This window comes from Achroia grisella, unplaced genomic scaffold, assembly GCF_030625045.1.
Source record: "Achroia grisella isolate CSIRO2021 unplaced genomic scaffold, CSIRO_AGI_Agris_v1 utg1576, whole genome shotgun sequence".
NCBI lineage: Eukaryota > Metazoa > Arthropoda > Insecta > Lepidoptera > Pyralidae > Achroia > Achroia grisella.
In genome coordinates, this window is record NW_026712658.1 from 118,354 (window position 1) to 146,206 (window position 27,853).

The window sequence follows — 27,853 nt, forward strand, 5'->3', positions numbered from 1 at the left end:
AATGAGTGGTAGAGACAGAATGTTGCGTATTTTCATCAGATAGCAATCAAGTAACTCATTATAATATTATCGATTGTAAATCTTATATATAAAATTCTCGCGTCACAGTTTTCGTTCCCATACACCTCCGAAACGGCTTGACCGATTCTCATGAAATTTTGTGAGCGTATTGAGTAGGTCTGAGAATCGGCCAACATCTATTTTTCATCCCCCTAAATGTTAGGGGTAGTCCATCACTAATTTTTTTCTTTATTTTAAGGCAAAACAACGTTTGCCGGGACCGCTAGTAATTAATAATAATAGACCGAAAGGATTTGGGTTAAAATCTGACTGATACCAGAATAACTTAAATTTTTAATTTGCACTAAACAAAGTAATCTTAGAGATGCTAGTAAGTTCGCATCCTGGCAAGAGTCGCGTTAACTATGACGCTAAAATTTGACAAAGCCACTAACTACCTCATCTGATTACATTATATATTTTTAAATGCAGGAATCGACGAATTCAATCCGTCTACTGAACGCTGCCCTTGTGAATGGATATTCCATAGTGACGTACCAGCGAAGTCTTCGTGCCGCCGATTATCTTGATCTGCCAGTGTTGACCAACGCCAGCCAGCCAGTCATTTGGGCGTTGGGTCCTCTTAACTCTCACAACGAAGTTTCCTATCATCATCACTATAATAAGGTAAGGTTAACATTCTTAAAGAGATTGCACAGGTCAAGCAAAAAAATATTATTTTGCCTAGCACTTAAATTTTGTTTGATATTGGGAAACATGTTAAAAAGTGATACGTGAACAACTTTCTGTTAGTTTAAATATAGTCTATACATATTACTTTATTTCAGAATATACTCAATAATAAATTTACATTTATGCTAAAATTGCACAGTTCAATATTCAAAATGTTATTATGTATGTCTAAATCTCTATTTATATTTGGAAAAGTTTTTAGCTAGTTTATTTTTAGAAAATTTATAATTTGTAAAGATAAAGATCGAATAGATTGAAGTTTTTATTAAACAACCAAATAATATAATTCTACATCTATTATTACCTATAAACTTATATATATATATATTCTTCTATATTATTCACGAAGCCACCTACCAGATTTTTGTCGTATTTTCTCTACACAAAGGTTGTCTGAAAGAAATTGCTCGCTTGCGATAAAATCGCCTTTTGTATATCAATAAGAGTTATTGATGTACAAAAGTAAGTAAGTGATGTAAAATGTATTTCTTGTGTAACAAGTTTGGTGTAATAAAGAGTTTATAAATAAATAAAAAAAATATAAAATACTAGACACTTATAAAAATATTCCTTGAATGTTGGATGAAATAAATAAAAAATATATATATATTCATAAAAATAAACACTGTACATTGTACACAGGATGACAAGTTCATAGAGTTTGGTCGGCCTCCCATTTGGAACTGTCCCATGCCTGAAAGCGAGGACGATGACCGACCAACACCGGTGGCACAGAAACCAATCAGCAAGCAAGAAGAGCCACCAGTAAGTATAAAGTTTTAAATAGTATTGACGAATCATGTATGTAATTATTAGTATTCAAGAAGAATGAATATTAATGCAATACGTGGCTGACTTGCATTTTGCCTTTTCTCCCAATTTGCTGAGTAAGCCTATGCCTTTATAGGAAGCATTTGATACCTACATTATTTTCTATGAGTCTTAAACTGTATTTAAGCCAATAAATTTGAATAAATAACTTAGCGAACTTATGTTATCTAAGATTATTAAAGATTTTTTATACAGTTTGAAAAAAAAATCTTTAATAATGTTAGATAACATAATAATCTTAGATAACATAATTTATTTGTATAGTAAGTACAATTGATTAATGTTATAAGTCAAAATTCAATATTGCAATATTCTACAGAGAGCAGTAATTAAACCGAATCCAGTGCCAACTCCGAAGCCTGTGCCTCGCTCACAACCATGGGACATCCCAGCTATACAGTGCTACGAGCCACCAGATGGCGTGTTCTACGCGCAGATGGGTCCCACGGGTGGAAAACAAGGATATTCTGCCATAACAGGTACGTACTATTAATATATAGAAGGCGTTATGTCAGAAAAATAGAAGTTTTGTATAATCATAGTCCTTATTTATATGAGGTAAATCCTCCTACAAATTAATTTTAACTGTCATAGGTGTTGCATGACTTTCTGTGAAATAAAAAAATAGTAAAGCGAAAGAATAGGTTTAATCGTTTAATTGTAAAAATAAGTCTATTACATATTTAATGTTTTACTGAATAAGTGATAATATACATATATAACTGCAGTTAAAAATGTCTACATAATTTATAACATAATATCTCATGTATTGCTGGCTGGCTGGCTTATTGCTTGTGAAGACCAACTATTCGGTTTCTTCCTTCCTTAATATATACATTTTTGATAGATGGTAGGTATATATTTTAATACCTAATAATAATGTCATTTTCTTTCATATCGTTCTTTCTATTTTGGTAACTGTTAAAAGTAACAATTATAAAATCCAGTAAAAATGAATAAATCTATTTTATGTGTATAAAATATTAACAAATTATTAATGATTCGAATGAATTACAGGTCATGTGGGATGGGGATTATCCTGGTACATCAACGGTCTCCTGATTCCTGAGATCAACGTGGTTCGTGGCAAAAAATACACCTTTGTGGTAGAAGGAGGGTCTAACCCAGAAGTTCCAGCCAGGTACCATCCGTTCTATATCACCAATGACCCTGTCGGGGGATATCTTCACAAGAATGACAAGGAAAGAGAGGTTAGTAGAGCCTACATTATACTAAATAATATTTTAAATGCAAAGATATGTATGTCTCTCTGTATATTACTTTTTCATGATTAAACGGCGGATTGGATCTTATTTTGTGTGTGAAGCTGTATAATTTAGCTTACGGGGACATAGTTTATCTTCTATCTCTAAAAAGCAGATAAAGCCGCGGGTAATAGATAGTGCTTAATAATGTTTTCTTCTTGCATATACATATTGGTTAACTTTTTCTACCGTCAGGGTATTGAGATCTACGCTGGCGTCCGTCGTTCTCGTACTGGAGAGCTCTTGCCTACAGGAGTAGGTCGTGCTTGTAATTGGACACCAGATATTAATGGACCGGAAGCTGATGAATATCCGAGCTTTGGCGCTTACCAACGATCTTTGACTCTGGAGTGTGAACCAGGAAACCCTGGCATTGTGACATGGACACCAGATCGTCGTACTCCTGACACTGTCTACTATCAGGTCAGCATAGTTAATGGTATCATAAAACAGCTTAACATTTCAATTAATTTCTTTATCTGTCTTTATGCTTCTTACTATTGTGTGTGTGAATTATCAATAATTTAATTTGTAAGTCTACATATATCTAAATGTTAATGGACTAAACTAGTGTTAATTATAAATATAACACTATAGTTTCAATTGGAGGTTTAACATTATTGTTCTCTTCATTTTCTATATTTACAGCAGGGTTCTTGCTTTTTTTTATGTATATAATATCCTCCTGTTTTCTGTTTCAGCCTTCCAAGTCTTCTCTGTATCGCATGACATCTCTCGATAAGTTCTCACTGTATATTAGCGACGGTGACAGGTTATACTTTAAATATATTTTTTATTGTGGTGATATTAAAGAAATGTTCAATGTTTCAGTGTTTCACTCACCGACATCTTGGTTGGAAAATAAATGTCCTCGATGAATGTGATGCCGCCGAAGCGGAGGAGAGCCGTGTAGTCGAGCAATATGCAGTACCAGAGGGGGACCTGCAGAGTGAGGAATCTATTCAGGTACATAGCCGCGTCCCACCAGACTCAAACTTTTTAGATCAACGCAAGAAAGTAGAAAAAATAATCAATACGAAAATAAATTATAACGATTTCAGTAGCATTAAAGGTGACAGCAGTCTCTCAGGCGATACCATCAGAACTGAGGTTGTAAGGAACCAGATATACCCATCTGGACAGGAGTATGAATTGCCTATATCCAAGGTGCAAATAAAAGAAGTCATACAAGCCGTTGAAAGTTTGGAGAGCCAAATGAAAGAAGAGATGAGAAAAAACACATCCCATTCAACTCCATCACAGTACCAAGTGCATGAAGAACTACCTGAAATGTTTGTACCAGAGTTGCCAATTAGAGAAGGTGAAGAATATATAATAGAACCAGGCAAATTGCCTGATAACTACATGTTACCACCAAATCAAAAGCCACTAACACTACAGTCAGTTTTGCGTCCTAGTGGACCTAATAGACCAATGGGAAATGTGCGACCACCATATAGACGACCAGTTCCGCCAGAAATAAAATTGCGTAGGCCTCCACCTATGTTCCAAAAGGGCAATGGAGCAGGATATCCTTTATCTATGCCAAATCCACACGGTCCTCAGGGGATGCAAAAAAAGCCACTGTCACATAAGCATTCTCATTATCCTAATAGTCGATTGCCACCAAGTATGAATAGACCGCATCAGGCAGCTTTACCTCCAATGAAAGTCATGCCACCACTCCATCATGATAAAGTTGGATTTAGCCAAGGCCCACCTAAGCAAATACCAAAATTACCTACAGGAACAGTACAGTCTATAATAATGGGAAAACCAGCCTCCAACAATCCTACAAAGCCGACACAGTCTCAAATGTTAAATTTGGGGCAAACAGACATAATAGTAAATCATGTAGTTAAAAGCCAAATCACATTACCAGGAACTAATGATGCAGTAGCGCAGCATAGTATTCCACAAGTATTTTTTAATAAACCAAGTTCGGGTCAAATTATATTAGGCAAACCAATGGATAATCCACAACCATTAGATCAACAAATGACCCAAACAAAACATCAAATTATCAGAACGCATCCTACATCTATTCCTACAGAAGTTATTTTATCTACCACTCACCGTACAAGAGAAGAGAGCAAACCCAAATTACATATACAGGATGAAATAAAATCGTCAGATTTCATAGGAGAGTCAGTTCCTAATTCATCTACTCTAAAGCCAGCTGTAAACACTGGGTTTAAAGTAGACTCAATAGTCATTGAAAGCGGATTCAAACCAATAATTCGAGAACCTTTAATGGCAGCTGAAGATAGAATAACTGATGGAGATGAAACTAATAATACTAATAGACGAGAGGATACTGATGTAGAAGAGGATTACAATGAATCACCACAATATATAAATCATGCATATCCTAGTGAGAAACAAACAGAATCTTTTGAACCAATGTTTATACCATCACCACCAGATCATCTATTATCAACTAATGATAGAACAAAAGAGATTTTTCCTAAGAATCATGCAAAAGAAGATAGACCACATCCAGTATATGTTAAATCAGATGAACAATTGAACGCTTTATTCAGTAAAACTAATCTGGAAAGAGATGTACCTTCTGATATGGTAATGGAGTCAGATAGAATTAGTCCGTATTATTTACCACCTGACCCTAAAATAAATAAAGAACAATCTCAGAAATTGACAACCAAAGACGAGCAATTGAATTACTATACTACGTACGATGGAAAAAATATTACTAAGTCATCGATATCCACTGTACCAGAAATAAAAACTACAACTAAATTATTTTCTTCCAAACTACCCGCTAATCCTGAATTACTATTGAAAACTCCTCAGTATGGACCATTTATTGGTGAACTTCCACCGTTAGTATCTGGAGCTCCTCCCATCGGAGAGTTAACGAAAGACCAATTGCCAGATAATAATGACTCTCGAACAACACATTTGAAACTAGTTAATGCTTTTCAAGATTCTGAAGACTTAGACTTAGAAGAGATATTAAGTGCAAAGGCTAGCAAACACTATGACGTAATAAAAGAAGCAGAATCAAAAAATATTGAGGATAATAATGAGGAAAATAATGAGTCAGATGATGAGTACGAAGAGGACGAGGAGGAGGAAGAACAAAAGGATACAAATGTAAGAGATAAGAGAGACACGAAGACTACACAATTTGAAAGAGGCGAGATTCAGGAACAGATACACACAAACGGGCACAGCGTAGTTGGTAGTCAGGTGGATTTCGAATCACAACAAACAATTAAGTCCTCAAGTACGTCATTATCATTTACATCTCATTTGATATTACTAATGCTATGTCTAAAAATGTTCTGAATGTAAATGAAATTTATTTATTTATTGGTTAAATTATTTAAGCCTTGCCATGATCGCATTTCGTGTCAAACAGTATTTGGGGTAAAGGCTATGGGACTAGCTAGGATTCTCGTCTCCTGTTCTATCGGTAATGAAGACGTCTATATATCTCAACCACCTGTTACCACTTTATTACGCGTGTAATGCAATTCAATACTCCTTTAGATGTAAAGATTTTTGTAAATATTTTTATTACTAAACAATAAATTAGTTTTAATGTTAATTTTGGTCGTTTTATTACGTTTTTTTTTGTAGTAATGCTAAGGACTAATTATCAAACAGTAGTTTTTAAAAACAGAAAGAGAGCGAAGTCTTTCTTTCTTGTAATAGATACATGTATATTATATATTACTTACTGATATACTGAAATATTCTCATTTGATAATGGTATGCACATGATTTAGTTTTTTAGTGAGACGAGTGAAGTTGGCTAAAGCCTTCTCATGAGGATACTGCGAGTCTACCAGATGAAGAATGGAGTCTCGGTTTCGACCCCTGTAACAGAGTTATAATTTAATGATTAATTGATTAAGTTGAATAATCTCAATATTTTCTGTTTAGTGCTACGGTTGAATTAATGCCTGATGGCATTTTCTGCCGGCTGGTAGTGAATTATTTACATGACGGACTTAATGTCCGGCTCATAAACAATTGCTATATATGACCAGAATAGATATTTAATAAATAAATGTCCTTTGGTATGAAGACTCAGTACTATACAAGGCAAAAAAGCCCAGCACCTAGCAATAACTTAAAATTATGTATAAATCAATAAACGAAAATTTATACATACTGCCTGTTTTTCAATAGCTTGGCGACAGACGTCATTGGGAGACCAGCATTGTCACAAATATCCAGGTTGCTCGATCGTGACACCAACTCTTCTATTATCTCTGCTTTCGCATCTTGACACACTAAAAATAATACTATCTATAACAAATAATCTACATATTCATATTCAGTGTTAAATTCAGTTTCATACTCAATTTATTTTTATGTCTACTTGCTATATTCATTATAATTTTCATATATACTGAACCATGTAGTATTTACATGTAATTTATATTATCGGTAGTAAAGTTGTTTTTTTTATCATGTGATTGGAAAGAATCTAATAGCCCACCTAATGGTAAGCGGTAATATCCACTCATGCATTGCCATTTCAAAGAACTAAGACATCACGCTTCTCTTATATATAAAATTCTCGTGTCCCAATGTTAGTTACCATACTCCTCTGAAACGGCTTGACCGATTTTTATGAAATTTTATATGCATATTCAGTAGGTCTGAGAATCGGCTACTATCCATTTTTGATACCCCTAAGTGATAAGGGTTGTACACCCCTAGCATTGTTTTTTGGACAATATTTTTTATTTATGTTTTTTTATTGTGTCATTAAAAAATACATACGATTCTAAATTTTCACCCTTCTATCACCAACCACAATTTTTTTGTAGCATTATTAATTTATATAGCAGAACAATGTTTGCCGGGACAGCTAGTATTCCCGTAAAATTTAATCGCATCGTATACCAGAAATAGCTTAACAAGCTGCTCGCCGGCTAAAATAGTATTTACTGAGATACCTACTGATATGACTTTTTATAGTCTACTTTTGCTAGAGTTCGGGCGTTTTATTTGTAAACATAAAATAATATTAAATAAAATATCAAGATAGTTAAACCTGCTATAGTATGTTATGTTTCATAACGAGTAACCGGGCTATGAGTTATAGACTTAAATACTTACGAGCTCGAAACAAAGGTGTCCAGCCATTGTTGTCTGTAGCGTTCACATCTCCGCCTCTGTCTAGTACAAACTTCAGCATATCCAAACTACCTGAATCTACAGCGTAATGCTCTATGAGCATGCCGTTATTATCTCTAATCTGTAATTATAAAATATCATCAACAAAGTTTCATAACGTCAGGCAGAATTTATGAGAGATAATCTTTACATTGTATCAAACATTCCATTTGACCGCATTGTATCAAATCAATGTCTATGTGACCTCACCTATTGGCTTTGTACGCATTTTTATATAACGACGCAACGGATATTAATGCTGAGTTTCAACACCGTACCACCCGCCAGAAACTGAAATAATCCTGATCATTGAGAGAGATAGAGTTATTAAACAGGAAGGTATTTCCGAACCGATATGATATTGAAACCTTCAAGAAAATGCATATTATATTACAAAAGTCGAGAATTTCAAAGATATGTATTTAATGCTTCTGTACGCTTTTAAACGACGCAACGGATATTAATGCAGTTTTCAGAAATAAATATTGAGAGAGATAGAGTTAAATATTAATAGAAATTATATTCAAAATATATAATATGTATTTAAATGTGCTGGTCATTAGTTAAATATTAATAGAAATTATTCAAAATATATAATATGAGAAATGTGCATAATTCTTACTGTCTACATAGTGGGACCGTATGACAAACAAATTCCAGACTTATCTAAATAAATGTAGTAATGTGCTTTTTTACTTCAGAACGAATATACTTATTTGGTTAGTAATTTATATTATATAGTATTTGTAATTATCAGGTCAAGGATTATTAATTTGTTACTTCGTCTTGACTGATACTTATGTGTAACTATAATTGATTATATATGTAAAAAAATAGACTTGCCGGGGGATGTTGGTTAGAAGTAATATTATAAATAATTTAGTACTATAACAGTAGAATTGTAAAGTGTATTTAAAGTATGTGCTTGGAAGTATGATATTGGAACCAGTGGATAAGTTCTGGTAAATATAATTTAAATTCACCTGTGGATCCGCACCTTTTTCAAGCAGAAGTTCTACTATTTGAGTTTGTGAAGTGAGGACTGCGATGTGTAATGGAGTTTGGCCTGCACCCACACGCTGATCTAGCTCGGCACCGACGGATATTAGATACCGGACCGTGTTGATATCGCCTGAATACATAAAATTATTAAAAAGTACTGTATTTGCCGTTGAGCAGAGTACGTATATTTTTTTTTCTTGATATAAAAGATGATACGGCAGTGCAGTTATTGGGCACAGATGCGTATTACCATAGGAACAAATATCAAGTATTGGTTTATTACTGCGACTTTTTAGTTTAGTACATTATTAATATAATTAGTTGGGTATTAACACAAATAATTTATGGTAAATAAGATATTTACCTGTCTCAATGTTTCGAATATGTTACACTAACCGTGGTTATATGTTGACTGGAGTACAGTATATAGTAGAGTAAATAGCAACTGTGAAAACACGACAACCACATAAGTCTGCGAATGCCAATTGTCTGCTGAATGCTGGATGTACCTAATAACTGAATAGAGTTGCGTGCTCTTAAAGTCATCTTTATTAATCGTCGCTATTACCCACGAATTGTATGAGTTCCGATAACAATTTAAAAAATTCCCATTCTAAATAATTCCCAATGGTGTGTTACGATTTTTCGTTGGACAACGTAGTGACTGTAGTTGAACAAACTATTGATGTCTACCGACATTGAAATATCTGAACTTCAATCAGAAACATTGAGAGAGGCAAATATCCTAATTACCATAAAATTATTCGTGTTAAAGCCCGATTAAGTATATTAATGATACATGTATTGTATAACGTTAATGTTTTATAATAAAGTACATTGCTCTGTTTATAACTTGAACATACCATTTATATTTAGGAGGATACAAGCATGTCTAGAGCAGTTTAACGGTATTTAGTAATGATGATGATGATGATGATGGTGTATTAAAAGTATAACCTTTTTTGACAGCAGTTGCAAGCGGAGATAGGCCACTAGTAGCATTGATAATCCCAATCAATTCAGGTCTCTCATCGAGCATTACTTGAACCTATATAAACATTTTCTTATAACAAAGTTCAGTATGAGCAAACATTTACAGCAATAATATTTTAGTTATAATATATTAAAGTTATATATAATGCGTTTGCCTTTTTTCCTTTGTTGTTATTGTCATGTATATATATTTCCACCACTACACAATTTCTATCAGTCATTCAAAGGTTGACCGGAAGAAATCCTTCATTTGGGATAAGTACGCCATTGTGCAACTTATTTCTTAAGCTCTTACAAACAAGCAAACAATACTATATATACAATGTTTCTTTTTAAAACTATAATGAATAAAAAAAAATTGTTATATCATTCTTTCATATAACCGTTGCCTATATACATGATCAGTATCACAGAATACGTCGGACGCTCGTGGCGCCTGTAATGCGCCACTATTTCTAAGAATCAAGGACTTGTGATTTGCCCCTGTAATTTTACTATTATATCTCAGTCTTTTCATTAGAACATAGCTTGCAGAGTAAAGTATAACTTTGTATAAAACTCACCCTTTGATAAACATAGCTATACTTATGTCTGATATATACGTATAATATTATTATAACATATATATATAATAAATCACAAGACAGTTGCCAGACCCTTAGTGTGGTTCCAACCCCCCGCCGGACCCCCCTAAACTATACTATTTTATAAATAAACTTACGTCATTTTAATAAAACTGAAATTTATATATATTAAAAACAATAAATAGTTTTCTTGGTTCCTTATCCTACCAGACTTCATTGAAATATATAACAACGGTGTATACAATTTCATATCCGTTATTTTAAGATGCTCAATTTTTTCACATATTGCTCGTAACAGTATTATAACTTGCTCTGCTCGTTGCCAGACCCTTAGTGTGGTTCCAACCCCCCGCCGGACCCCACTAAACTATACTATTTTATAAATAAACTTACGTCATTTTAATAAAACTGAAATTTATGTATATTATTGAGAGAGACCACGAAGACTCATTGATCCGTATAGTAACAATTTCATTATTTCGTTACGTCTAACATGTAAATAAGCAGTAAAGAAAACAAGCTGCAATTTATATATATTATTGAGAGTTCTCTCAAGATTGCAAGTTTTCTTGAGATATATTGGGTAACAAATACAATTTGTATGAGATTTTAAGATGCTGCACAATAAATATAAAAATCCCCCTAAACTATACAAAATAAACTTACGTCATTTTAATAAAGCTAAATTTATATATATTATTGAGAGTTCTCTCAAACTGAGTTTCCTAAATTGCCAGACAGTTTTCTTTATCCTACCAAATATTGAAACCGTATATTGAGTACAACGTTTTCACTAAAAGTAATTAACATCCATTTTATTACTTAACAAGATTCAGAGAATACGTCTTACATACACAAAGTACGGAATTACAAATTATCTGTATTTCATTAACAGTGCAGTTGTCGGGACATAGTTGCTTTACAATATTAATCTTTCATTAGATTAGATATGTATTTGCAATGTAACTATTCTACATAGTTACAGATGTAAGAGCTTTGTGAATGTATTATACAGGTATCTAGGTAGATAGTAATACAGTACTAGATACATATCTAGTACTGTATTAGATATTAATTATACATATATATATATACATAATAATAAATCACAAGACAGTCCAGGTCTATTAAATTAATTAAACACAATTAAAAACAATAAATACCTGCTTAATATATTTTTTTTACTTTAAAGAAGTGACAAACTTCACTTTCACCTTGATGGATGAAAGCAGTAGAATTAATATAAATAATATATGGTTTCTGCATTTTAGATAAGCAAATTATCTTACATACACAAAGTACGGAATTACAAATTTTCTGTATTTCATTAACGGTGCAGTTGTCGGAACATAGTTACTTTACAATATTAATCTTTCATTAGGATTTGAATGTAACATTCTCATAGTTAATGTAAGAGCTTTGTGAATGTATTATACAGATATCTTAATTCTTAGGTTAACTTGTCACAATGCAATCGATTTTCATTTTTTTTTACTTTAAAGAAGTGACAAACTTCACTTTCACCTTGATGGATGAAAGCAGTAGAATTAATATAAATAATATATGGTTTCTGCAGAGATAAGCAATTGTTGGCATGATGGAATATTTCCTAATGGAGACAGACCTCATATGGATGAATCATTTCATTAATTACTTTTTTTAATCTTTTTACTTGTCAGGAATAGCTACGACAAAGACCAAAAAGTGTCCAATGGCACTTTTTTATCTTTTATTAGGTAGCACAAAGACCAAAAATTGTCAATTGAACCTTACATTAAAAGATAACAAAACTATACCTATTATTTCTAATTTGATTTCCATCATCAAATTGATTTTCTTTTTTCACGTCAGGGTTTTGAGTAAAACTATTTTTTTCTCCATTTATTTCTTGATTGATGTCCACTTCATCTTCTGATGCAGTATGATTTACATTATTGTAAACAGATTTTTCATCGCCATAAAATTTTAGAGCTTTTTCAGAAAGTAGTGATACTCCTGTAGCCTTTAATATTACTTTGAGACGAAATCTATGTGGATGTCTTGGGGGTAAATTGTCAATTGTACTATTTGTTTTGCCACCACTGCAAAATAAATTAAATATTCAATAATCTTTCAGTTATTGAGATTAAACTATATTTTTGTCCAGAAGCCGGAAGGCTTCAAAATAAAATCAAAAAAGTATTTCAAAAGACTTTTTTGATTTTATTTTACATAATAATTTTATTGAAATCTCATTGTTATTTTGAGATTTAAATATATTGCAGTTAAGATTTATAATAACAAACAAATAATCTGAATTAAATATAAACATGACAGTGGTTTCTTAAGAGTTAATTTCAGCGAGACGTGTTGAGAATGTCTTCCTTAATTTATTACAAACGAGTGAAAAGAAGGAAGTGTCAGCAAAACAGAAGGGGAATAATAATTTTGTATTGTTTTCATTTACAAATGTTTCCCTATACTGTTACGTTAGCTATTTTTATATGAAACCATTTCAAATTGCCACTCGTAATACGACTGGAGTGGGATGAAAATACAAATATAAAAAAAAATTACCAGGAACAATTATAGATACATATTAATGCAAATAAGGCTCATAAAACATAGGTGTGTCAAAATAATATAATCTTTTAAAAAAGTATGATAGGCAAGCTACCAGAAATACTTGTAATTGTAATAATATCCATTTTGTTATTTCATAAATTTTATGAAATTATAATTGTTATATTATAATAAATAATTAATGATCATTGTAAGTTCTGGGAACATTATGGATGACGTAAAATACACTGTGATGTTTTTGTCTAATTGCCTATTCAAGCGTTACCAATATTGATGACTAAGTTAAACCTTCATTCTTATAAAATTTTATAACTAAATACAGCATACAAGTAGGGTGCAACAGCTATATAGTTGTGATTGTGATTGCCAATGAGGTTTGTATGAAAGAAAATGTTAAAAAAAATCGTAAAGAATATGGAAAAAATATTAATAGATGTTGTTTCTTCCATGTTTGATTACATTACTAAGACCAATCTTTCGTATACAGAATTGCTCTAAGATTTGTATTCTAAAAAAGAGAATTTAAGTTTGTCTCCAGTGGGAAGTTACCTAACAATAATGATAATATTAAGCAATAAAACTCACTAGTACGATTTACCTGTATACAGTGACCCAAGGCGGCAGCTTGCTTTTCATTTCAATCTTATACAGCAACTGATCACTAATATAACTGAACTCTTCTTGCTCCCAACACAAAGTTACGGTATATTTCGTTCTGTCCAATACTGTAGGAGCAGTTGGCTGCCAACTTTGGAACTTCTCTTCTAGGAATGATTGGAGATCCATTATGGTAAATATAAGATTTCATAAAGTGAGAATGGTTATACACATTAACATTACATTTATGTTTATATGTATTGAGTATATTTATATAATCGAGTCAATTAGCAGTTTTCCTATTTGATTTGCAGCACATATAAGCTAATGTACACGTTTTCAAACTGAGCTAATATAAACACTGGCTAGTTTATATATTGTAGTAAGAGTAAGTAGCAGGAGTATTACTAAGGTATTAACTCGTTTATTCCCTTGTGTACAACAGATAACTACGCCGGAGTTTGATCGATGTTGGCAGTAAAGCTAGAGCTTCGTTCGAACGTTACAGTAACTGGAAGTTAGCTGCTTAAAATTTTCGACTTCTATTTAATGCACTATTGTTTACCGTTGCCTTATACTTTACCGGTTTTATGTGGAGTGGTGGAGTAAGTTAAATTTGTTGCGTCAAGATTTTGTTTGTGTGTAATGTAATATACATATATAACGAATAAATAATTCGGCACAAATCACACAGCATCCTTTAATCTCAAATTAAAAAAAAGATATACTATGAGTAATAAATAAGTGATAGGTAGGTATACTTAAATATTTGTGGTAAATACCAAGAAAATCCCCAGACAAAAACAGATATGTATATCTGTTTGTATTTGTCTGTAAAGATTTTAAATCAACATACTTCTAAAGCCACAATTATCAGAAATTCAGGCACGTTCTAATTTATCAGGCTTTCAAAATCGTTAAAATCATATGTATAATATTTATCATAATTGTAAAATTATCATAATTTCTGCGCCAAGTATTTTAAACTGTAGTAATTTAATTTGTTGCGTATGTAAATGAGGTCAAATGTAATGAACCCTATTTGGATTTCAGTAACAATTTTTTTAACTCATAATTCAAATTAATATATCATTTCAATATTATACTTCATTTAAATTTAATCTATTTACCCTTACAAACATCACATAATGGCATATTTGCTACCTTTTACCTGATCAATCAATACCACGTATATTCTGGTCACGCTTATAGAAAAGTGAATAAAAAGTTATGTACAACAGAGTTGTAAAATTCATACGTTCACTATGTTATATTTCTATGCTACCTACTTACTATTAATATAAATGGTTATTGAACAGAAAGAAAAAGCCTTTAATTTACAATATACAGTAATATTATTTTACTTAAGACATAAACAAATAAACTTAAGTAGGTTGAATATGTTTTCAATAAAATTCAAGTAAACCTCTCTAAGAGACTTGGCTTGATTGACACACTGACTGACACCCAAAACTACTGAGAAACTTGACATTTCAAATATAACGTCCTTCGCGTGGAAGTAAAGGAATTTCCTGAAATTCCCATAGGAACAGGCGATAACGGCTACGTTAAGTCGCGGTAAATAGAAAATAATATGTTTTAACGTTGAGAGAACTCTATATAACTACACACATACTACGAACTCAATATAATCCAAGAATATGTTCAAGTTCACATCATAATCCAATTTATTTTTCTCAACAACTGAAATATTTGTAAATTAATAAAATACAGATATTAACAAAACCCGCCTACCTATCGTTTTTAAAAACATGTTAGTTTTACAGCTTAGTAAATTTAATCTATTTAATAAACTTTACAATACTAAAGTATAATTTAGAACATTAAATATAAATAGGTATTGAACTGAAAATGTTTAAAAAATTAAGAAGACTTTATTTTTATAAATTCAAGAAGCTTTTATCGTGACTAACTTCAGTGACAAATATCAAAAGGTAGATTACTGAAAACTTTTAAGTTTACTCATCACATTTAGAAGAATTTCGTCTTTAAAAATATTAACTATGAATATTTATTAACTTCGATATGTAAAAATAAATTGGTAATTGTAATAAATACCGAATTGAAACATTCGAACTGTATGATTGCCGCAAACGAAACGCAACGCAGCAATGGCGCCGTATCGATCGACGCAGCCAGTCGGCGCCCGGCCACCGAGCGCGACGTACGTGCTCTCGTATCTTTTCTTCTGACATCATATAACCTAACTACTCGCTCGCTGTTGTCTGCTAATTGACAGTATAGTTCACTACGTGTCGGTAAGTACTAGTATAATATGTATCGCAGATTTAATGAAGTATTAGAACACGTAAACACACGATGAATCATAAAGTGACGGATACCAATTTGCAGTAGCGGAAGCGATATCACTATATTACAATAACAGTTATCTATTTTATGCGATTTTCGATATCTAAACATTATGACAGGTGTTAACAACATCACAGATACAACAATATTTACAGAGATATATATTTTGCTTATTTACACGTATTGCTCGTAAAGTTATGTAGGTACAACGGCTTATAATTACTAATATCATTAAGACATCGAGTGTTAACCTAAATTATAGCCACAATGAGTTGTGAATAATCCCGTAAATCACAGTTGGATATAGTTATTACACAACTGGTGATCTTGACAAATAAAACAGTTAAATTAACTATAGTACGGTACAATTCAAGGACACGGATATTCATTTCTGGGCAGACAGAGTTACTCGCCTACTATACAAATCTTCTGTTTATATGTATGATACAGGTTCCATGCAATTACAGATACATAATTAAATCATATTTTTAATATTCAAAGTAATTAGGTACTTAAATATTTATTATTTTTATCTTTTCTCATTCATTTTGTTATTTATAAATCTGTCTATTGTCATTAGCTGTATATATTAACTTGTGATAATGGCAACTCTGGTCAGGACTGTGTAGGTTAATTTGTACAAGTATTTAATTATTTGGGGACTTAATCAATCCCTCGCGGAAACTTTACACGAATCCTTTCTATCAACATTTAGGAACTTCGCACTTTTACCTCGAACCCGAATGTCGGTATTTGCATACTTAAAGAAGAGACTCCAGCAGTGAAAAATTATCATTGCTCCATTTGGATTTTTCGTGAGCTGCTTATCGGCAAGGTTTATGGTACCTATTGGTTTTATATATATTCAATTTTTATTTTTTTTTATTTTAATATAGATTTTACCTGCCACGCTGTATTGAACGAAGTGTAGGCATGTCAAGTGCTGCGTTCACCACAATATTAATAGTCGACATTGTCTCTGACTTTCCCGTTTGGGGAGACAGTCAATTGGTATTTTTTGGTTTTTATTTAAATAGATGACACTGAATTAGACGAAGGGACCAGTTTGAAATGCTTTACGCAAACCTTTTCAGATCGTTATGACGTAATAGTTATGAACACAATCGGCCTTATTACAAAAAGATAAACCTGGTTTAGCACTAGTAATAAACCATTCACCAATGTATTCCTTATTACAAAATGAAGTTTATCTCTAAATCGTGATTCGTCTATGGTCTAAAGTTAGACCTGCGATGCCCCTAGTTTAACAGTGGTCTAAATGCAAAAATACAAACTCCATTTTAAAAATTCTATTGTAAGTTGTAGTTTTTGGAAAAATATTTTAACTAAATTAAAAATATATTAACTAAAAATATTTAAAGCAAATTTTACGACAATAAAAATATATAAAAGAAGTTATTTGTTATTTTTTCACTCATTTGACTTTGAAATAGTCACCATTCGAACGATCCAATAAAAATATCTCGCCGTTCCTTTCCTCCGTATAGGACTCCTACTTGTAATTTAAAACTGATTTTCAGCCTAATAGTACATTAATAAATATTATATATTAATGAAATAGTTATAATGAAGACCTAGATAAATAGAAATAAATTTATTTTCAGTTTATACATTTTTCTTTGAACTAATATTATTTTTGATCTTTTCAGTTTTCTGGTAAAATGGAACGTAATTGTACGGTGACAGACATGAGTGACTGATTTCTGTATGGAATACATAATGAACGATTTAACTGTAGTACTAAGTAGTCCTCTGTTAGATCTGGATTCGTAATAATGTTAGGTTTATTCCAAGTATTAACTTTAGGAATGGTTTAAACCACGACCATTTAGACCACGTTTCGTCCGAGTTTTAACAGATTTTTTGTAATAAGACCGAATATGTTTAAAACTTATTTATATAAATAGCTATACGATAGGAAGACGCCTATATTTATACTTATACATACGTGTATAAATATACATAATCTTATTATGAGAGATCTTATTATACTATAAGAGGAGTTTATGTATAAATAACCTACTCTTTTATGAAGTCGGTTAAAAAAATATGTACTTGCAAAAAAAGTGGCTGTCAATAAAAAATATGTAACTGTAATTACACTAGATAAAATTGCAATTTCAATTATCCAGGATGTTTCCAATACAAGATAGAATTACGCAATAAATAACAGTACTATACTTTTCGTACAAATCAAGTTAGATACAACTCTTTCCGATGGAAGGCTCGAGTCGTACACTCCCTGGGGCACGACCTTCAGATTTGCTTCGCTGATCCCAGTTATTCTATCGGACACCCACCGATTCCCATTTATACTCTTATATCTATATGTATACCATTGTATAAAATACAAAGAATACGGTCATTGTTATATTAAACAATATTTTCGGTTATTATTCTAAAAGTTGACCAACTAAACTGCTAAGCCTGGTGTTAGATTGGTTCTACATGATTCAAGGAGTATGTTTTATTACATCTCAACTATTATTAGACTTCATCGAAGCATTAAGATGAAATATATATTAATACAAATGTAAATGTACAGAAGAATTTAAAAAGAATTTAAATTAATCGTTGGTTTGCCTTATCACAGAATGTGACCAAATGCCATCTATATGGCACTTACTTTGTAAACTGGGATTTGGATGTAGGGAGTAAAATTACAGGTTAAGAGGCATGATATCTTAGTCCTCTAGAATGACGACGTATAAGTGGTGTCATATAACAACAACAACGCTACGCCCTTGTACAATTAGATTGTGGAATAAACTACCTGCCGAGGTTTTCTCGAGAGAATACAGCACGGGGATTTTCAAGAAGGGTATATTGAGGTTTCTTAAGGGTTGAATATCCCTGGTGTTTCAGGTGTACATAGGTTACGGTAACCGTTTACCATAAGATGGGCCGTATGCTTGTTAGCCACCTAAGTAGTATAAAAAAAGATAAGATGTGTATTGCTGTTCATGTATAAAGGCGTCGGTTATCTCATACCACCAAACCTGGATTGCCATACCAATTACATAAAAAAAAAATTGTTATTACAAATTATTTCACCGTTCACTATTTTCTATAAATTTATATCTTTGTTTACCCAAATTAATATCTAGCATTATCAAAATTAATATACTAAGTCATCGTCGTAACACACATTGTCCTTTAATATTCACCATACGTTATTAATGGTTCTTAATGATATGAAGCAAAGAGTCTCAGGTACTGAACATGACTTAACTTTATTCTCACTCACAATAGGTATACAATAGGCGAGATCCTATACATAAACTTTACAGAGTAATTACTCTCAAATAAAGGCAATATTTAAAGTCAGAAGTTACAAGAAAATAAAATTAGATAGTATTAATTCAAGAATTAAGAGTAGATATATAGACTAACATAACAACATTCTTAGGTAATGTGAAAATAAAATAATTTGGCTCGTAAACGAAGAATTTTATTCAACCAAGTAGTGGCAAACAATGACAAATAATGAAGAGGAAAATAATCAAACCTCGAAATAAAGAGATATTACAAAACTTTATTTATTAATATTAAAGCAAACATTTAAAAATATTGACGAATATATATATATTATGTAAGTAAATTTAAATAGTTCTTTTAAGATCGGAAATATATGACATAATCACTACATTATATATATTACTAGCCACCCACACCGGCTTCGTACGGGTATATATATATTAAACATATAAATCATCCTCTTGAATCTCTTTATCTATTAAAAAAAACCGCTTCAAAATCCGTTGCGTAGTTTAAAGATTTAAGCATGCATAGGGACGGACAGACAGCAACAGCGACTTTGTTTTATACTATGTAATGGTAATTAAAGTTCTAACGTTTGAACTATAAAAATAATATATGTATTAAAGAAAAATGGTAATGAGAAAAAAGAACACTTTATAACTACACATTTTTTAATAGTTATAGTTTCAAAATGTTTGAAACACTGAAAGAAAGAAAGAAAAAATGTATTGTCAACCATTATTAACAAACATAAATATACTTATATACAAATAATATACATATACAAACATGTACACATACACACATATTATACATTGGAGAGAGGGCAATCTCAAAAATGTGACCAAACGTGACAAGAGCTCGTCAAAATATCACGAACTTAGTGTGACGTAATTTATGGATGACCCTACACTGTTGGTGTCTGTTAAATAAATAAATAAGTTAATTTGCAAATTTAAGAACAAGTTTACATCTAATTACCGGAGCTGAGAGTTGTTGTTCCGTTATTTAGTTAAATTTAAATTCGTTCCACAATTGTTTAGCGATATGAATTATAATAATTATGTTACGTGAATGCCAACAGAAACAGTTCGTAGTGTTGTTTATTTAGGATACAATCTCCCTTGTGTTGTGGATCTTAATTAAAAGTCGGTTGACGTTTGTTTTGGTTGTAGTAAGGACTGAAACTAGTACGTTTCCAGCATAAAGTGATCTTTCCAAATGAAAATTTTCTTAAATTGGTTTTACGGTATGTAGGTACCAAACCCAATGATGGTATTGTGTGTTCAAAAACTTGTTGTCATTCCAATTATTTATAAAAAAATGTGCGAGAGCAGTAACTAAGTTCTAGAATTCCGTTAACATGTAACAGATGCAGCTTTTATTCTGCTGCTAACTGTGATGGCTCATTACCGTTTGTGCACAGGCGTGAACTGTGAACGTTTAAACCTTTGCACTGAAAGTATTTCTCGTGCAATTCTAGTACGCAGTTACGGCAGAGCACCATTTTACTGCCAAGCAAACTAATTAACACTGTCTCGTTAACCTATATATTTTTATTTTAATGCTATGTAGTGAGTGGCAAGTGTATGATATATACTTCAAATGTATTTCAATGTAAGTTCAAATGTAAATGGCTAAGAGATTGTTTTACATACATAAAGGGAAGACTGTTGTGACATGTAGTAGTCAGCTCCATTGTGTGTATATGTTTAATAGTGGTCCAAAGTAACGCACTAGCTGTTTTTAAAAAATATGACTTATACAGGTTACGTCCTACACTACAATAAAGTATGCAGTATTTATTAACTTTGATTTATGAATAAAATATATATATAATAGTATTAATGACGTTTATCAATTTATTATTTTAAGTTATATTACATTGATAGAGTCAACCAATAACATATTTATGCATATAGAGACAGCGATCAGTTCCATCTTCATTATATGTGCATATATATTTACTAGCGATGCTGATACAAGCAAATACATTTGAAAACATATCTACATGATTATAGCAACAAGGATGCCTCATTACCACTTGCGCAGCGTGAACTGTGGTCATTTAAACTCTGCGAACATCTATTGCTGAATTTACGACTATAGCAGTCAGTTGAGTCCATTCCGCTTTACTGTTTAACTGGCTACAGCTTACTTCCTTCTTCAATGGTAGCGTTATATGTTAAAACTTTCATATTTATTGTTTTATATAGTAGAAGAAAATTATATGACACGTGCAACACATCGTTTGCGTCACTCCAATTGCTGCTACATTTTCATTGCAGCCCCACTCCTATTGCCTCGTAGCGTGATGTTAAACATATAATCTATAACTTACTTCGATAAATATGCTATCCATCATTAAAAATTTAAAAGTCAGGAACACTAGTAGTTATTTATCTCGAACATCCATGCTCAAAAATTTAGTATGGAAGTAGATATTTAAACTAGAAAAATGTTAGTGCCTAAAAATTGTTACAAAATAAAAGCATAGAGCATTAATTCAGGAATTCATTATCATTCTTGATAATCATAGAGCAAAATAACAAACTGCAACAAACAAGAATGTTGTTACCGATAGAAAGGTAATATTATGGTAGTAACCTTCAATTTGTCCTCAGCTTTTTATATGTATATCTATATTATTATTTGTCAGCGAAAAGTGTCATGTGATACTGTACTGCCTACCATATCTACCTCCTACCAAAACTAGATTTAGATCTTTGTTTGAACTGGTTAGTACGAACTAACTAGTAAACATACACATACATATTATTATCGTATTTATGGTACTAGTAACTAATAATCTAGATCTAGAAGTGATTTAATTTGAGTAAATTATTATTATGTATTTATTATAAAGTAAAGTGATATACTGAATATGTGATAAATTCTTAATACTCAATGTACTGTTGTTACCACTCAATAACGTTTTATAAACAGTATTACAAATTTATGATGATTACTTACAGGTGTATATTAGCTTAACAGTATCAAATTTAAAGTGTACATCGAGTCAGAAGGACAAAATTCAATTGCAATAAACAGTGATCTTAAAATAAAACTATATATATATACATATATATGTATAGTAAACAAGAATATATTGCGTGTACATCATTATTGTACAGTAATTGTAATTAATGAATATGAGCGGGCCGGAAGTCACAGTATGCCCAGAATATTGTACAGTGGCTATATGAAGTAATAAATAATGAAATAATTTAGGGGTGCGGGAAAGGTTACAATTTTATCATAGGAATTTTAAGGGGATTTTCGTTTGGTGTGGTTACTACTTAATGTTTTGATATGCTCGTATTATATTATATAGCAAATAAACTAATATTTATGAAGATATAACATTAAAATAGTTGTATTAATTAATAAAAAAAATATGCTGTCGACTGCAGGTTTTGTGTCTAAAATTTATAAATGTAATTTAATTAATAAATAAATGTACATTACATATATTTAATTAGACTTTAGACGAAGTAATGAACTAAACATTTTTGTACTATTTTAACGTGTCCTTATTTAATGTTATTATTTTACATTTGGTATACAGAGTTTGGATATTGGAGAGACAGAGAGGGATTGTTTTATCATAATTGTAAAGGTGTATATACATACATATTAAAACTCTTTATTATGATGTGAATGAATCTCTAAGTATGAAATCCAAACGTGAAATATTTTTATTACCTTCCATGCCAATTCCTCTTAACCTTTTAGTTGCGTGCATGTATCCATGCATTGCCATTCGTATAACAAGGATGTTATGCCTCTATATCTTGTAATTTTACTTGCCTTAACTCACTCTTCAACTGAAACTCATCTTATAAAGCAATTTGCTTATTTATTTGTTACGAAATTTACCTTGTTAAACACTAATAGTATTACAAAGTATTACACTTAAAATTAAGAATATCAGGGATTTATTTGTTATTGTTGGATTTCCGATGATATTTTGGTAGAGTTGCAACAGCCATGATCACGTTTAAACTGTATCGATATCCCGTGATTTTCTTATCACGTTAAATTAAAAAAACTATATAATGAACTTCTTGTCCAGATATATATAGTGTTTTTATTTGTATATTTGCCTATTAGGAATAGGTACTATATTGTAGAGAAGATTTATGTGTATATTATGAAGCTGATTTTATGATACCTTTCATTTCACAACACAACACTCGAGCGTATTTGTGAAGAGGTGCAGATAGTAGCTCCCGTATTTACGGGTATTACCGAAACAATTTCGGAAGTTGCGCATTTATCTCGATTGCGGAAGCATCAGTGTGTTCCTATCTCCGGCTGATTTTCGTCCCCCTCTTCTTAGCTCCTCAAGAATATGCCGCGTTGATACTTACGAGTATATATTTGTGTACGGTCTCTATATCGACAAAAATCGAAAGTAATTCTTATTAATAATTGAATCTCTTTTTTGTACCACATTATTATTTAGTTTAATTTACAGGAATTTTGTGGTAACATTTGTATTGAATATTCTGCTATTCTAAATGTAAAAGTTTCTCTTATCTGTATTTAAATATACAGATCATTAGGATAACATTAATTAAGACTAACTAACAAAAAATATTTAGTTTATAATTAAGATTTTACTTACATTAATATTCAGTAATGGTAAAACAGTATTGATCTATAAATAACTGCGTTGTGTTGTAAACCAAGTACTAATCTACAAACACACGTATTGAAAATAGAATCCTAACTAGAAGCAGCTATGACTTCAATTAGAAATAAGTTATTTTGAAAATAATAAGGTGTATATTCATAATAATTTCATATTATAGATCTATCAGGCACCATTGTAAGCAATTTATTGTGAAGTGTATAATTTAAAGTAAATATTAAACATTTCGGTCGGATGGTCGTAATATAATAATAATTAAAGCTCTGAATGCTATCTACATTTCATACAAAAAAAAAAATCTATACATTACATGTGACTATGTATGTTATGTATGTAGATGTTACTGAAAGACGCAGAACTGCTAACAAGAATGTGAGTTAAGGAATTTTCATGATTGAATACTACTCTCTACAAGTTAGTTTGAATTACATAACTTCAGCAATATGATAACATCTCAACGTCCAACATCATAACGTCTTAATATTAATGCATTCCAATAATATAGCAGGTCGATATTACTCTCATTTAAATGATTTGATACAAGACTTTTCAAATTTAAAATGTATTGTAATTGTTAGTTCCTCATTTCATGTTACGGTTTAGAAAACACTGTAAGATACGGTAGATGGTAACTTAATTGGAAAAGTTAAAGTGCTTAAAACTGCTTAAGTAACTTCATTGATTAAAGCGATATGTCCATCAATCTTACCTACTGGACTAACCACGATTATATGTACTATATATACTACAAATATAGAATTTATTAAATTTTTACTCCATAGTTACAGAATGATTGTATTTATAGTAGTAAATATGTTTAAATAAGGATTTCTTGAATGACAGAACATCATAGTTATTTATGGTAAACTCCTAATAAGGAGTCATTTCTAGAGGGGACTTGCAGCTAAATTCGCAGAGCAAACGGGATCAAAAACGGGATCCCGGTTCGACGACGAGAAAGTAAAAATATGGCGTGCTTGAGAAGCTCAGACATGGAACAAATACAGGGCTTGACATTAGGCCGCCATAAACCTACTCGAAGCAGCAAACAAACTACGACACGACCTCCCGCGACCTTTTCCTAATAAAAGGATCTCGATGACGGCATTCATTTCATCAGTCTAGAGCAGGAGGCAGTCGACTAAAAATTAAATGGAATGAGTGTTCGAGGAAAATGTTTAGTAGTGAAGGTTAATGCTTAATAGTTTTTCTGCTTTAGGAATCATGATGGAAAAGTATAATCATCTTAACAGGGATATCGCCGAAGCAGATAATTGAGGCGTATGAGGTCTACTATGTATGTACGAGCTAGTCCTTTAACGTATGTATTTTAATACAATTTTTAAACTAGTAATGCCCACGACTTGTCCCCGAATACATTTGTAGATACCATCTATTGACGGTCATCGAACAATAAAAATAAATAAAGCTTTTTTATACAATACTATCTATATTTTATTAATAAATAAAAACAAATTATATAAGAAGGCGTATTTAATATTAATTAAAAATATACTAGTTTACCACATTGGGGAATATCTAAGATTTCTTCAGCCTATATAACCATATTTGATAATGTCTTTTGTCAAAAAGTCATTTTGATTCTTCTAGATATTTCTACGTGAAACCTAAACCTATATGATTTACTAATAGTTATTATATTATATGTAAAGTCAAACCTGTGCACCATGAAAAGCTTACAGTATGCATTATTATAATATCAGAACACGGGATTCAATAGCTATATGAACAAAAGAATAAAATATTGGCACAATGAAATAAAAATTGGTTATACAACTGTGCACTTTTCCCTCAAAAAGTGCAATGCATTTTGTATATAAAATCTCTTTGTTAAAAACTAAATAAAATGTTTGAATTGTTTATTCTCAATTAATCCGTAAAAGGCTGTACCATTTTCGGGCACACGGAAAAAGTACCGCAGGCTATTCAACAGATTTAAACTTCTGATTGCTCTAAAGCTCATGCCGTAATTAATTTATTTTTGTCTCAAACGGGAAACCTCAGTTTGCTTTTATGATTTGATTGATAGTATGAAATTATAAAGATGTGTAGGTATTGTTTTGATTTAGAAATTATCAATTAAAACTATATAGTAGTAAGGGAGGTAAAAGGTATTATATTTCTCTTGTAGATTTATCTATTCTTATTATCAAGCTTATTAACTTATTACCTAATAGTGAATACATAGATATTTTCAAATGTATATATATTAAACCACGCAGTGTATTTTGAGATTTTCGAGGTAATTTAAATATATTTTCAGGAGGCTCAATATATATAATGTATGGTGGATAAGAACAGATAAAGATGAGCAATGAATAATGTTTGTTTACCATAATTTATGGAATTTGATTTCGTTTACGTTGTCTTAATTGAAGAGTATCATTCTTCTTGATAAAAATAATGACTACACTTTATAATTACTGAAATAAAATATAAAAGGTTTAGAATTTAAGCATATTTGTAATTAAACAACAAACAGAATATAATTATGAGGTGCAATTAATAGGTAATATGTAATCAAAATTGCAGAGATGTAACAAATGGTCCAATAACTAGCAGTTTATAAAAAATAATAAATTACTACAAGCAGAGTTAAAGACTATCTTGCCTGTTTCAGTTATGTACTAGTAGCATGAAACTTTGCATTGTTGTATATTAAGTTGTTAGAAAACTAATTAAATTATTAGATGAAGAATCATAATTCTCAAGAGTAGAGGCAGAAGAGAGAAGTAAAGTAAATATAAAAGTAATATATTTTCTCTGTGATATTCTTGTTGTCAATATGAAACGCCGACTATTTAATACAGAATGCGCTCTCAGTTTATTTATTTTATTTTTAGTAGATTAAATCCAACATAGAATGGCTTTTAACAAAATTGTGACTTTGGCATGAAAAAAGTTTTGTTTTCTTCGGCTTGGATTATAAGTTGAAAATGTAGAGTGGCAGGTCTATATAATCTTAGTCGGTGTCATGGTCATAAATTTAAATGAAGTTACTTTTATATTTTGATAGTTATACAGTTTGCAAAACAGCCTCTCCGCGTTATTTTAGTATGCTTGCGATAATCTCAAAAAATACTAAATATATTTGCTTACGTAAATCATCAGAGTGATTCCTGAAGAAAGTTTGAGTATATAATTTGTTTGTGTAAATTAATTGAAACTGGTGCAAAGCCGGGTCAGGCTATCGCTATTTATTTGTGTTGATTAAAATAGACATTATTGATATATAAATTCATGCTTTTTATATATATAAATAACCAAACATCTTTAAAATCTGGATATATACATATATATTATTAGAAATATCTGGATACATATAATTAGAATTAAGTAAAAAATAATTCAATCGTAACGACTAAAACTGTATTCGTTTCTAAGTATAACTGATAAAGTAGACAGCATTGAACTAGTTACGGAACCTAACCTGGATTGAGACAAATAAATCTGAAAATAACTGAATGAAAATGGAACATGGGTTATAAATTGTTTTTGGAGAACTGTACGTCCGTACCATACTGTCTGGTAAGACGTGATTAATTGAGAGATACTTATAGAAATATATTTTCCCTCTGTTACAGTGCTGTGATGCTTAAATGTACAGTGGATTTACAATATATTTGAACCAATGTACTTTACATTACTACAATACATATTCTTAGTATTCAACCTATTCTGAATTAATTTCCAAAGGATTAGGTTAAGGATCTGATTAAGGAGGTGGAATTTTTTAGTTTTGAATATGTCATTGGACTACCAAACAAGCTGAAGGCCTACTTAATGTTATGCGATAACCGCGCTTATATACATAAACA

The 27,853-nt window shown here is 31.2% G+C and overlaps 2 protein-coding genes across 6 annotated transcripts in view; one reads left to right on the forward strand and one right to left on the reverse strand.

The window, feature by feature from the left end:
* LOC131841282 (protein Skeletor, isoforms B/C) overlaps positions 1–6,423 on the forward strand; it is a 72,750-nt gene extending 66,327 nt beyond the window's left edge. The window contains exons 9-15 of one of the 5 annotated variants that reach the window (XM_059189586.1): positions 493–687; positions 1,396–1,518; positions 1,904–2,063; positions 2,602–2,795; positions 3,045–3,272; positions 3,681–3,815; positions 3,914–4,003. In XM_059189586.1, coding sequence (XP_059045569.1) covers positions 493–687; positions 1,396–1,518; positions 1,904–2,063; positions 2,602–2,795; positions 3,045–3,272; positions 3,681–3,815; positions 3,914–3,919 — 1,041 coding nt within the window. In that variant the 3' untranslated portion in view covers positions 3,920–4,003. Of the gene's footprint in view, positions 1–492; positions 688–1,395; positions 1,519–1,903; positions 2,064–2,601; positions 2,796–3,044; positions 3,273–3,680 lie in introns of those variants that run through there. The other 4 variants (XM_059189587.1, XM_059189582.1, XM_059189584.1 and 1 more) reach the window with 4 other exon arrangements.
* LOC131841285 (uncharacterized) lies at positions 3,715–13,933 on the reverse strand. The gene is given in 8 exon segments (XM_059189594.1): positions 3,715–3,791; positions 6,557–6,695; positions 6,994–7,114; positions 7,950–8,088; positions 8,990–9,138; positions 9,966–10,056; positions 12,240–12,666; positions 13,746–13,933. Coding segments are annotated over 7 exon segments (1,236 nt in total). The 3' UTR covers positions 3,715–3,791; positions 6,557–6,574.
* Positions 13,934–27,853: the final 13,920 nt, after the last annotated feature.